Source organism: Columba livia, chromosome Z, assembly GCF_036013475.1.
Source record: "Columba livia isolate bColLiv1 breed racing homer chromosome Z, bColLiv1.pat.W.v2, whole genome shotgun sequence".
Classification (NCBI taxonomy): domain Eukaryota; kingdom Metazoa; phylum Chordata; class Aves; order Columbiformes; family Columbidae; genus Columba; species Columba livia.
Genome location: NC_088642.1, coordinates 13,158,268 through 13,172,186, shown reverse-complemented (window position 1 = coordinate 13,172,186; position 13,919 = coordinate 13,158,268). Strand labels below are relative to the sequence as shown.

Sequence of the window (13,919 nt, the reverse complement as noted above, 5' to 3'; positions counted from 1 at the left end):
ACAATTCTTCCATTTTTCCAGCCTGTGCACAGCAGTGAGACCAAACTGAAGCTGTAAATCAGTTTTAATATTCCATGGCAGGTTTATATCCCAGGAGTCCAGATTCTTTCCTGATGGCTACTCCTGTTACAATAGCCCCATGTATCTGTTCTCCACTTCTCACCTCTTCAGAGATTTATAGGCACAGAAGGGTAATGATATTATAAATCTAAATATTTTGATTTTGTGATTCAGCTGGTTTTGGCTAGAAAGCAAACACTGCCTTCTTTGCTTGGGTTTGAGTGGGTAACACAGTTGTGTTAAAAGATGTTTTCAGGCAAACACCTGGCTTTCATCCATGACTGCTTTGGTCACCATGGACAGTGGGGATATGACCTGGATGAGTGAGGAAGAAGATAAATATTTGGAGGGTTTGCTCCTCTTCTGCTTCGCCAGCCCTTTATCTGGGTTTTGTGAAGCCCATCCTACTATATGGATGCAAGCCTTCATCTTTATGATTATCTTTCCTTTGTCATTTTTCTCGTGACACTGAAGTGGTGTAAAGTAACCGCGGATGATGTACTGTTGGAAGAGCAGAACAGATATGCCACATTTTCAAGGGTTGGCAAGGGAGGTAGGGAAGCTTCAGCGTTTCTTGTGTGCAGCAGAGGACAGCAAGCTGCCTTACCAACACTGGGACCCAGCGGTGCATTCATCAGCATCACTGGCTGAACCAGTTAGCCCAGATCTGTTGGGATGTCTTTTCAGAAAGGAGGGCTATGGTAGTCTGAAACAGCGCTGCTCTCCTACTGTGTTCAGTAGAGCACATCATACGGCTTTGTCCCAGGCTGTGAGGAGCTTGTGATTGGTATCTACTGTTTGCTGTAACTTAGATTCTTTTTCCAGGCCTGAGTTAGTCTGATTTGTAAAGTATCTTTAAACTGAATGTTCTTCATTTGTCATAAATGTGCCTGGAGCCATAAGTGTGCACACAGTAGAAACTGAATGAAAGAAATGCTCCAGGGAATGATGAAGGGCGGCTCTCAAGTGACAACTACTGCAAGACTTAAAAAAAAATGCACATGGAATCAGGTGCTCGCAAAGAATAAATTCATACCAGTTTGGATTTGCCATGTTGGCATCTGTTTTTCAAATGTAAGCAAACAGGACTGAGATGCCCCCCATTTCAAGCCTAGAAGGACGACTGTTGACACCTTGTTGCTCTTTCTGGTGCTACTGGAGAGAGCAGGAGGCCAGCTGCACTACAAGGAGATGAGTGCCTTTCAGGGAACAGCATTTGCTGTGGCTGAGCCAAAGAAGCCCCTGTCACCTGGGGTTCACTTTCAATGTAAGTCAAGCTCTCTCTTCCTCAGTCACATTTCTTGACACGGCTCCTTGGTTAAAGTGGCATTTGCAGAGGATGATTTGGGAAATGCATCAGCGCAAAGCAACTAAGGCTGCCATTTGCTTGATGGTGGACGTGCTGGTCATGCCCAGAGCCACGGTGTACCCACTGGCTGACTTGTGGCAGCAATTTGCCCAAGTGGCCACTGTTTTTGGAGTAGTCTCTACCCAGGGGTCACAGCGCCGCTGACAACAGCAGCAGCCCCAGCCATGGTTGCTGCTCTGCTCTGCCTTGCTGCTGGTGGGGCAGTGAGCAGAATAAGCTAATGACTACATCCCTTCCCACCCATGCCCTGCTCCCTCCAGTCGTGGTTTGATTTCCCCTGGGACCTTTGAGTCAGAACCTGTGACGGAGGCAAAACAGACTAACCTCTTAGTTTCGAGTTTCTGTGGTTACTGGCCTTGAGGTGGTGCACATACAAGATGTCCCACCACAGAACTGCCACATGTAGAGCTATTCACAGAAAAGTGAGAGCAGTTGAAAAGGAGACTTCATATCGGCTTCAAATAAGGGAGCTGTCAAAAATATAAAGCAGATTTTGTGAATTTTGATAAGGGGGCATATACTGCAGTCATTCTCAGAACAGCTGGTTGTGTTTGCCTCCTCCCCCAGCAACAGATCTCCCATAAACAAGATTAATCCTTTATTCAGGGTTGATTAATTGCATTACTTTCTTATAGCCTGTATTTTATATTTTAAATGAACTTACGTTTGAGCTGCAAGTTTTCAGTTCAGAGATCTAGGTGTAAAAGTTACAGACATTCAAAAGACCAGGGAGGGTTAGGAGGTGTGGTTTTTGAAAGGTGGTTTCCACTTTCAGCTCACAGAAATAATTTTTAGTTGTGGTTACATGATGTTCAGATATAAACTCTGTAGGTAACTCCTTTTTACCCTGTGAAAGAAAACCTTTAAGGTGTAAAAAAGGTAACATGACCTTGAAAGCCCCCTTCCTAACAGCAAAAAGCCTGTTCATTTTATATATATATGTGCTTTGGAGTATCAGGCTGCTGAGCAGGCTGAGCACTTTCTATGTGATGACAAAATGCTGTGGTTTTCGTAGCTATGAACAGTAGCCAGAATGTAGTTAGCAAACACACAGCAAAGGAGAAGAATTAAAAAAGCCAGAGTCTCTTTTACAAGGTTAAGAAATTGTTCTGTAGTTTAGGAATTGACCCTTGAGGAGGAGGTGACAGTGGGTCATCCAGACTATGCATCCATCTGATTGCTAATACCAAGGTGAGAGCTGGCTCACCGTTTTTAATCTAATGCTAAACAATTAATTTTTTTTTTATTATGTTATTATTATAATGATAATCCTAGTGTAATACTAAGCAACTAACAGTTTTCAGGTTCATAAGAACATAACTGCTTGAGAGACTGTTTTCACTGTGGGTTGATGAAGTCAATGGAAGAGCCTAGTTAAGTCAGTGGAAAGACCCGATTCTTTTAATGGCCTTAATGGTCCTACTCCTCCTAGAAAGAGCACGGTATTAAGACAGCAGATCCATTCTATTAAAACAGCAGATCCATTGTTAAAATGCCTTCTTTTACCAATGTTGTGTGGTAAGTACAGCATCCAGCCCAGGCCTCTAATGTTTGCATTCATGGTGCAACCAAAGCACAGCAGCCCTCTGAACCATCTTTCTTCAACATTGCTGCTGCTGCTTATGTTCATAAGGTGGTGTCCTTAATTCACTTCTGCGAGGTTTGCCACTACAAATATCTAAGCTGGATCTTCTACATCTTGAAATAAAAAACTATTTATTACATGGTGTTGGAGCTACAGCCTTTCTCTGTTATTATTACAAGGGAAGTTGCTTTCCCCCATTTTTCGATTACAGCCCAAACCCAAAGTACTGAGTATTTAGATGTCAGATTTAAAAGTTAGCTCCCCAGCTGAGGTATTGGCCCGTAAATTTTAAAAAGTAATCTAAAAACCTTATAAAAATATCTTACCATTTTTCTGCTCCTCATTTTTCTTTGAGATTAAATTTGCAGCAAGCATTTACACTGGCGATTTATTTCTTCAGTAAAACGTACAGTAAATGGAATTCTTCTGCAACAGGAGAATCTTTCGCACCTGTAGCTGTGGGGTTGGTAGCAGGGTCAGTCATCCCTCTCTGGCTGGGGCATTTTGGTTTGGACTGTAGTACCCCATGCCCTGCAGCCTCAGGTGCACCAGGAGTTAAATCCCATTTGCTCCGGGAGCAGCTGTAGCTGAGTAAATAGCAAAACAGATTACCTTTCTTACAATGTGGTACTTACTGGTTGTTTTTCCACTGCAAAAAGAGGGGAAGGTCTAGGCTGTAGTGTAGTGTGCTGGGCAATTGTGCCGCTGCTTGTAGAAGCTGCTGTGGGTTATCCAGCCTGGCGTACTGCAGGAGGGGTGGCTGGGGCCAGCACCGGGTATCCTCATGGGCAGTTTTGTGGCTGGACTCTGGTGTGCTGCGGTGGTTCTGCTCCATCTGGGGGACAAGCAGCCAGCTGGGGCAGTCTGAGCTCCACAGCTGTGTCGTGCTTCATGCCACGCTGTGTGCTTCACCACGCAGGGAAAAATACAACACTCGGTGCTCCTGCTGTGTGGCAAAGGGCAGAAACAACCTTCTGTTTCTGTTTTTCCCTCTCAGTTGCTGGAATAAAATAAAAACCTGACACATTGGTTGTCTGGCTTTTGGGCTTTTTTCTCCACACCTTTGAGAATATTGGAGACCTAGGCTGAACTGTTGGAGAGCTAGTAGTTTCATGGCATCCTCTGTATATTGCTAGCCAAAAGAAAGCTGATCAAATGAGTGTGCTGCAAGGCCAGGATCTATTTTCCAAGTGTTTGGGGTAGAGTTTTGTTGTTGTTGTTGTTTGTTCTTTGGTTTTGATTTTTCACTTACACTCAAATCCTAACACCTGAAAAGGAGAATAAAAGAAAAATTGCTAGTTCTTCCATTTGGCTTTTGCTTTTTGAAGAAGTGCTCAGCCTTATATGTTTTGCTTCTTTTCAGAATGCAAGGGCCATACTCATTTATATATGCTGAAGAACAGAAAGAGAAAAGAACAATAGTATTTGGGGTGGGAGGAGAGTGTAAAAACATCAGTTTTGTCTCTGTTGCAGTAAAGAATCGAAAAGTTAGAACTTTTTTCCTCTCTCTTTTTTTTTTTTTTAATCTCCTATTTTCCTGCCCTAGATACTGTTTAAACTGAAGTTGAGCATGTAAGAATACTGATTGAACTCCACTTATGCCAGCTATTGCCTCTGTATTTTCCTTTGCAGCATTCTTCATGAACTGTCTTATGCCATAATTCTGGAAGGACACTCTGTTATGCATAACATTATTTCAATGGAAAAGGCTTCTTTAATAGCAGCCACATCCAAGATAAAAATGCCTTAGAGGAGATACCATAACCAGATGGGGAGAGAAGGCTTTCGATGTGATGTCTGTATTTTTCAAATACAGAAATACATCTTTAGTTGCTTCTCTTTGCTCTTCCTGGACCCTCAAACGTAGCTTTAGAATCAAGTTTTACTAGTTTGCAGAACCAAAACTCTGTTCACATTTTCACTGCTTTTCTCTCCCTCAGAAGTCCTGAAGCACAGCAAGTAAATGTCATGGGTTTTTTCCAGTTCTCCTGGTCTGGGAGCAGACACCATTAGTGTGGACTTGGGTATGGCTGACTCAATATTTTAACATAGTGCATTGGATAGGATGTAATTTAATAGAATTTGGCAAGACTGGAATGTTTGGACAGAGCCAGTCCCAGCAGGGCAGGAGGCGAGAACTAAAGAGTGCATTTTTTAAATGCTGCCTGTGTCCTGCCTGTGGTTATCCTGCAGCAGGGAGAGGGAAATGAAGTCTTTGCATACTTCTGGAGAAATGCATTAATAGCGACGGTGCCACAATGAGGCCTCTGTGCTGCAGAGTGTTTTGCTTCGCAGGTACTGGCCTGAGAGTATGATGTGCTTGAGTCTCATTGCACTTAGTGACATTTCAGAAGAAAACAGGAGTGCCTGCAGCACTTTCACAGACAAAAGTGTCTGTGTTTGTGTCTGCCCATACTGTCTCAGTGTAACACAGTGACTTGATTAAACTTTGCCTGAGCTACTATAGAGACTGCAGAACAGTTCTAATTTCAGCAGTGCCCATGAGATCAGTTGGCCAAGGGTGAGACAAGAAGCCTAATGAGAGTCTTTATACTACCCGGTATTTGCCGCAACACTTCTGTGTGTGTTGGGGTGAATGGGGTAGGATTCTCTTGCTCACTTTCTGGCTGAGGGGCAAATAGATGCAGCTTCCTCTGAGGTTAATCTTGTGTAGCACTTGGTACTCACCCACCGAAGCCAGAGAGTAAGGGCATCCGTGGTTGATCCAGCACCTAAGGGCTGAAAGGAAGAAGGGCTGCACTTTCACTGAGTGTTTACTCATTTCATTTTTATTAGATTTTTTTTTTTCTTTTGGAACCAACAAAAGCATTTTTTTGCAGCTTGAAAACGTCCATCCATTTTGCTTTGTTCCACACTTAACAGGCACACCCATTTGGGCCCTTTCTCTGAGACAGCAAAACGCACAAAGGATTGGCGCAGCTCCTGCACACTGCATCAGTGTTGTGTTGTTGATACATTGCATGCCCGATCCTTGTTTGTCTTAACGTATCAAGAAATGCCTCCAGACATCAACTCACAATACTGGGATTTTGTACGTGGGGTGTTCACTTTGTGGTTTTAAGGATAAATAACAGGCAGTCAGCTCCACACACAGTCTTGTGTAGTGGCAGATAGGAACTGTGTCCTGGTAGTACAGACAGCTTACACCAAGGACCAAAAGGATTTCATTGTGAAGACACTTGAGTTGCCTCCAGGTGTTGTGGAGAGGTTTAGCAAGGGATTCAGCATCAGTGTGATTATTTTTATTATTATTTATTTTTGACAAGTTTCTCTTCAGCAATCTTAATACCATTCTGTGAAGAAGAAAAAAATCTGAGGTTCCAGTTTGGCTCTCATGACTTAACATGAGATTTGCATGTCTTTTTAGAGGTTTTATGAATAGCTTTCCGAAGATGCATTAATTCTTAACTTCTGGGACTTCCAAAGACTCTGTCCCTCCCTCCCCCATCTAACACTTATGTGTTGTGCCCAAGGACAGTGTGCAGGAGCTGCCTGACTTCACTGGTGTAGTGATGGGAGAATCAGAGATATTGCTGGCTAGGAAGACAAGGACCGAGACCGGCAGGAAGGAACTGGGAAAAATGGGAGAGCAGGTAAAATTGATGGAACTTGAATTTACATGGGTTGGGTGAAGTGACTAGATCACAGCCTGGGATGAAAGGCAAGAGTATAAACAGATTTTGGGTTAGAATTGGTGAAGCAAGCAAATGGAAGTCAGTAGAAAAAAATGTGTCAGAAATCCAAAGCGTGGGAAAAAGGCTGAAGGAGATCAGAAGACTGCAGGGGGTGAGGGACAGTGTGAGAGCGGGGACAAACCTCGGGTGCAGTCAGGGAGGAAGGGTGACCATCCTGAGGCGAAGAGCTGCGGGGTGTGGAGAGTTGTCTGTCTGTGGGGAACGGAGCCAGGATGAGAATCTGGGAACAAAACAGAGAATTTTTAAAGAGTGTGCTCTGTCTCATTCCCTCCCTGTCAGTGGGAGTCCTGAAGACTTTTTGCCTGCCTGACATTGAGGCAGTCCTGATGGAAGGAGCTGTGTGTGCTTATGTGCTTAAAGTATGTGCGTCTGCATGTATTTTTGCTTCCACTCTGGTATTTAGATGGCTATTTCGGGTGCATCTATAAGTAAATACCACAGCATACTGAGACTCTGGTCTTTCAGCAGAAACATGTGGTTGGGGCTGGGGGGGTTGTTTGTGTCTCCTGAACGGTCTGTCCATACTGCCGGACCGAGAAACCAATGTGCTCAGGTCAGCCCCACTTCAGTGGCTCTTACAGGTCCCTGCATCTCCATCCTGTTCTTTTCCCGTGCCAGTGAATGTAGACTTTTCCTGAGCAGCATCCTCCTCCTGTCTGCTGCTCAGGGTGTCCTATGGTAGCCAAAAGCAAAAAGGATCACCATGAAAGCACTTACACCGTCTGTAGACAAAGCTTTTCTTAAGCATGCCAAGGAAACTGGAAAAACAGGAGCTTCCCCCCCACACACCCCGTTCTCCTAAACTTTTTCACTACAACATTAAGTCACTTCCTGTAGTTGCAGTAAGTCGAGTTTCTTTCCACTCCCGGCGCCCTCCCCGAGGCTTATATTCCTTTAAGAGGACGCGACTTCCAAACCTCGCCTTTTTAAAAAAGGGAGAGGGAGCTGAATTCCCGCCCCGTCCCGGTAGCAGCCCCGCGTTCGGGGCGGGCGGGGGCGGGGGCAGCGGCCCGGGCGCGGGGAGGCGGGCAGGGCGGCCGCGCTGGCGGAGCGCGGCGGCGGAGCCGGAGCGCCTGGCCTGCCGGCGCTGCGCGGCCGCGCTTCCTTATGGGGTGAAGGAGGAGAAGCGGGAGGGAGGCAGGGCTTCGGCGTCTGACACATGAAGCTGGGGCAGTCGTACGTGGCTGGAAAATTTGCAGTGTGGGGGCAGAGGCATGTGGCTAATTCAGGTAACCGGAAAGCTGGCTTTTATTATTCCTCCAGCTCATAACTCGCAACAGTTGGTTTTGTGTTGTTTTGTTGTTGTTTTTTTTTTTTAAAGTGGGAGAGGAGGAGCAGGTTATAGTATAAATATTCAGCTCCAGGAAGCGCTGCAGATCTGGTAAAGTTTTATTTGGATTGCATTGGGGAGGAGCAAGTTCTGTGTATAGAGGGCAGACAAGTTTTCCTTGCGTGCGAGGTGACAGTCTTCATCAACACTGCAATTTGGGACCCCGGTGGAAGGGGGTCCTGCTGCCTGTCTTGGTGCTGGGGGCTTCATGCAGTTTAAAATGAGAGGACGCAGAGACACTGCTGGAAGTAACATGAGCTGAGGTGACAGCAAACTGGTATTGCTGCTCTAGGGGCAGCAAACCCATAAAACGGCTGCAGATCTGTGTAAAGTCTAATGGCATCGATTGCATAAGGAGTGGGGTCAGAGTTCCCGTTGCCTGCTCGCATGCACCCTCTAGAGAAGTTGGTCTCCGGACGATCCATGCGGTACGTTGTGATCCTGTCATCTTTACGTGACAGCGTAGCATGTGTGTGACACGGGAAGGCTGGAGGGGTTGGTTTCAGGGAAGGACAGCTTTGAGCTTCTGGCTGTGCTACATCTGTGCGCCTTTGTTATCAGACGTTATCTGTGTGCATGTGTGCGCGTGTACACATTTATGTGGGTATGTGCTTCTGAGCATTTGAAAACATACTGATTAACTTTTAAAAGTTAATCAGGATTTAGTGTTGAGGGTCAGTCAGCGGAAAGCTGGTCTGCTTGCTGAGCTGCAGCAGCAGTTTCTGCCTCCGGCGTGCTATGAGCACTTGTGTTTCAGCACATAGTTTACTGAGACATAGTTTCTTTTCCAGTGCTGATTTTATTTCTTCTTTTCCAGAAAAAGTGGAAGTTATTATAAACGGAGAAGATGAAAAAGAACGGAAGGACCCCTATTTTGTGGAAACACCTTACGGCTACCAGCTAGACTTGGATTTTCTGAAGTATGTGGATGATATACAAAAGGGGAATACCATTAAGAAATTAAACATCCAGAAGAAGAGGAAAGCTGTACCAGCCTCGGCGGGTAACAAGAACTCTGGTGGCCAGTGCAGTGGCTGGACCTCCACAGAGTCTCTCTCTTCATCGAACAGCGATGAGAACAAGCAGTCTTGCCTGGCAGCGAGGAGTCAAGTAACTTCATCCATTGCTGCGAGACCCTCTGTTTCTTTTGAAGCATCTCCTTCTTATTTAACCGTCCCCGAGAGTAAGCAGCTTCCTCCTCCCTCCCCCCAGCTTCCTCGGCACAACCTCCATGTAACAAAAACACTCATGGAAACGCGAAGGCGACTTGAGCAGGAGAGGATGATGCAGGTCACGCCCGGAGATGTCCGCAGGCCCCGGCTTTCCAGCTTTGGAGGCATGGGCTCCACGAGCTCCCTCCCCTCTTTCGTGGGGTCCAGCGGGTACAGCCACGTGTCTCAGCATCTGCAGAATGGGCATCAGGGGAATGGTGACTATGGCGCCTGCTTTAGCTCCTCCTTGGGCAGTTCTATTCGTCACAGCCCCATGAGCTCAGGAATATCCACACCGGTCACCAATGTGAGCCCGGTGCATCTGCAGCACATCAGGGAGCAAATGGCCATTGCCCTCAAGCGTCTCAAGGAGCTTGAGGAGCAAGTCAAGACTATTCCTGTGCTGCAAGTCAAAATTTCGGTGTTACAGGAAGAGAAAAGGCACATGATGGCCGAGCTCAAAAACCAGAGGAAAACCACTCAAAATGACATATATGGTTTCAGAAAGCGATCTTACAGTGCAGGAAATGCAGAGCAGTGGGAACACCTGTCTCAGGTGAGAAGAGGTGGAGAACTGTATATAGATTGTGAGGAAGAGGTAGAGAGCATGGAACAGAGCTCTCAGAGCATAGAGGAGTTCAGGCAACTGACTGCTGAGATGCAAGCCCTGGAGAAAAAAATCCAGGATAGCAACTATGAAAGTCCAGGAAACCTTCGGGTGAACAGAGAAAGCCTGACAAAAGAAACCCGATCTGTTGCAGTAGGTGCTGATGAGAACATGAACGATGTGGTTATATACAACAGATCTGTGAGGCAACACAGAGAAGTAGCTGTGGGGACAGAGAAAGAAATGAGAGAGTCTGGGGTCGGGGTGACAGAGGCCATGCTTGGCTTGTCTACGGAGGCTGAGAAAGAGATAGAGCTTCAGCAGCAGACCATTGAAGCCCTTAAGGAGAAGATTTACAGATTAGAGGTTCAGTTAAAGGAAACAACCCATGACAGGGAAATGACCAAATTGAAACAGGAGCTGCAGGCAGCTGGGTCTAGGAAAAGAGTGGATAAAGCCGTGATGGCTCAGCCCGGTGCCATCAGCAGGATGGTGGAAGCCGTCATACAAACTAGAGACCAAATGGTGGGAGACCATGTGGATGTTGCCCATTCGTCGGTGGGAAACCACCTGCAGACGAGCAGCGTTGGCATCTCCTGCAGGCCTGCAGTGCGGAGCACAGCCACGGGCCCTGAGCTGCCGATGAGCCGGTGGCTGGTGAGGGAGCGGGCAGAGGTGCGGGACCAGGGCACGGGGAGGTCTGTGGAGCTGCACGATAAGGCGGTGGGCACAGAGACAAGCGTCTGTGAAGCTGGCGTCAACACGGAGGAGCTGGCAGGCGCTCCGAGCCCCAGCCGGCCGGCGCGGGCGGGCGGAGCGGTGAGGTCTGTGGGCTGCGGGGATTGCTCCGTGGACGTGGCGGTTTGTGCCCCCAAGGAGCGTGTGTCCCGCGAAACAGCCACAGAGGCTGTGTGCAGGACAGAGGCAATGGTGATGGCCGTGCCTTCTATGGCTAGCCAGCAGACCAGCACTGCCTTGGAGATGGTGAGCCAGTGCACCAGCACGGAGGTGGCCTCCCTGGCAGACTGCGGGACGAACACCTCTCTGAGCAGCTACGATAAACAGACCAACACAGAGAGCGTGGAGACACGGAGTGTGGCGGTAGGAGATGGCCGGGTGAAAGACATACACGCATCTGCTAAAATGCGTTCGGTTGGAGTGGGCACCTTGCTCTCTAGCCACCCTGGCTTTGAAAAGCCCTCTGCGATAAAAACCAAAGACTGTGGTGTTGGGCAGATAAACGTTCATGAGAACTACCTGGTTGGTCTTAAAATGAGAAGCATTGCTTGTGGACCTCCTCCATTGCCGGTTGTTACGGCTGGCACCAGGAGTATTGGTGTTGGTGGAGAGTCTGTGTGCGAGCCGGTGAGCGGTCTCTTGGAAAGCCCTCTGCCTCCGCCTGAGCTGAGGACGGGCTTGGATCACTACATCGAGCGCGTGCAGAAGCTGCTGCAGGAACAGCAGATGCTGCTTGCTGAAAATTACAGTGAACTGGCAGAAGCCTTTGGGGAGCCCCACTCCCAGATTGGATCTCTCAATTCGCAGCTCATCAGCACCCTCACCTCCATCAACTCCGTCATGAAATACGCCAGCACGGAGGAGCTGCGGAGCCTTGACCTTCAGAAACAGTGCATGGAGAGAAGTTCCGCGTCAGGTAAGCCCAGAGTCCAGGCGTGCGTTCGGTCTGCTCCTCGCCAGCACTGCGGGTCTGTCACCTGCTGGGCTCTCACACAGTCTGGAAGCAAACGTGCAGTCCTCCCCGATGAAATGCAGAACACGACATGGTTGCTGGACGTGCCCGTTGGGTATTCTCTGCAGCCCACCACTGGCAGTTGAAAAAACAGAGATTTTTTTACTTTTCCCAGCCCAGCAGACTCTGAAGGGCCTGATGATAATGCTGACTCTGACCAGGGTTTGCAGGATATGCAAAGTATGCAGGGTTTGACTGCTGTGCAAGGTGCTGACTCCATTTTATAACTTCAGGAGTATTCAAGATTAATGGCTGTGGCCTTGTAGTTTTGGTCTTCCTTTAAACTTGGCATGCAGTTTTTTAAAACTAGAGTGTCAGATTTGGGAGTTGGAAGTCACATTCAATGTCTGTATCAAACTGTTTCCACGAACATTTCCCTGGATTTTGTAGTTTCTTCCATTGCCTTTGTTCCTTGTAGCTCTCAGCCAGAGAGCTGTGGGGTGCTTTCCCCATTCCAGCAAGGTTGATGGCTTTATAATGGGCAGCTCCAGAGCACTTCATAGAAACCACATATTGCATCTTCTCTTGTTGCATTAACTGTTTGTCCTAATCCCTAATTGCAGCCTCATGTTTGAAAGGCATAAGCTGTAATTACTGCTGGAAGTTTTGGTGACACTCAGGAAAGGCAAGAATTGACATTTAAATGCTCCTTGCATTTTATTTATCAACTTTAAAATCTATACAATTAATTTGAGGGATTTTTTTATCCCCTGGAGCAAAGTAGCTTACTTTTTTAAAAAATTATTATTATTCTTTTGTGGAGTCTGATAGTCTGGTTTAAAACTTCACAATTTTTTCAAAGTCCTTATTGGTGAATCCAACCACATTACTGTTAAATTTATAAATGGTGGCTTACTGGAAACCAGTACGTAATGACTAGCAGTGCTTGTTAGATACTGTCTTCTTAGTCCTGCCATACGGTAACTGAAACACAGTTTAAGGAAATGAGAAAAACTTGTGCAAGTTCGTCTGTATCATGGGTGCTGAAATAGAAGAAAAAATCTCGAGTAGATGGTGTATAATGTCAGCATAATAATATTGGATAATGCACTGCTATATAAAGAACCTGAAGCTTATTTACTGTCTTAAAAGTTACCTATTTTTGTTAAAAGGCAGCTTGTTAAATCTGATTCTTTTCAGTGTTCACGCACTAAACTGAACCATCCATTAAATGAGCTGAAATAAAGATTTTAGCTTCACATATAAAGCTATAAGCAACATTTACATAGCAGTAAAGAAAATGTATGATACTCTATCTGCGTATATGTAATATGATACTATATATGCAATATTATTACCTTTCTGGCACGCATTTTATATTTTGGGTTTCTTACAACTATAATAATTAGGATATCTATCAGACACCAGAAGTGTCCTTAAAAGCAGTGAATGACAATTTTTACTAGCTGTAAATCCTCAGTTCCCTTCTCTGCTCTTACTGCAAAGTATCAGATGTGTAGTCTAGAGACTTAAAAATATTTAGACACAGGTGGAGTGATGGATCATATTTTACTGAAGATGTTCTTACTCGGATTCGGATTTCACATTCTTCATAAAATTATTTTGGAATAATCTTACTTTAACTTGTAATGCCATTATCTTTAGCTGTGGATGCTGTGTGTAAAATCTCTTTATTTTTAGTCCCTGGTGAGAACTGCATGCCAGGACTGTGTGCATAAATCAAGCTCTAGGCTATAGCCGTTTAGACCCATGGAGAATTGGGGTGGGAAGGAGGTCATGAGCCTGAAATGTTTCCCCTTCTTTTTTCTATAAATTTTGAAAATACTGCCTTTACTACACTAATCTGCTGGTCCTGCTGCCTGTTTCAGTGGTTTCACAAGTCACATGTTACTTTTTCCTGCAAAGGGCTTTTTTGCTGAATGAAGCACTAACTTTAATAATTCTGTAAGCATTGGAACTAACAAAGTCACCTTTTTTTTTTCTTTGCCCGTGCATCGGTATCTCCTGATAGCTTGTGAGCCCTTACTAAGTCTTTCCTCACGTTTAGCTCTCTTGGATCTAGCTTTTCAAGTGTCTCATGGGTGAACTCACTAGCACCTATTTCTCCAGGCCTGGTTTCTCTAAAGCTTGTATAAATATGAAAGTCTTTCAGAGCACTGAGTCTCTCCATCTGGTTTGGTTAAAATGAGCCGTCAGGTTTAGGTTATTGAAAGAAGCATGACCTCACAAGCCTCTGTTTCTTAGGAAAACAGCCTGAAAATAGAGGCAGAAGCATCTGGTTTCAGATTAGCAACAGTAGCGTTGTTTTTAGTATTCAAAGAGCATCCTTA

The 13,919-nt window shown here is 45.9% G+C and overlaps 1 protein-coding gene across 11 annotated transcripts in view; it reads left to right on the top strand.

Moving 5' to 3' along the window:
* Positions 1-13,919, top strand: part of KANK1 (KN motif and ankyrin repeat domains 1) — a 128,786-nt gene that overhangs the window by 91,869 nt on the left and 22,998 nt on the right. For 8 of the 11 annotated variants that reach the window (XM_065047257.1, XM_065047259.1, XM_065047260.1 and 5 more), the window contains one exon: positions 8,878-11,532. In XM_065047257.1, the coding sequence (XP_064903329.1) occupies positions 8,878-11,532 (2,655 nt within the window). Of the gene's footprint in view, positions 1-6,603; positions 6,629-7,749; positions 7,960-7,990; positions 8,489-8,877; positions 11,533-13,919 lie in introns of those variants that run through there. The other 3 variants (XM_065047264.1, XM_065047256.1, XM_065047263.1) reach the window with 3 other exon arrangements.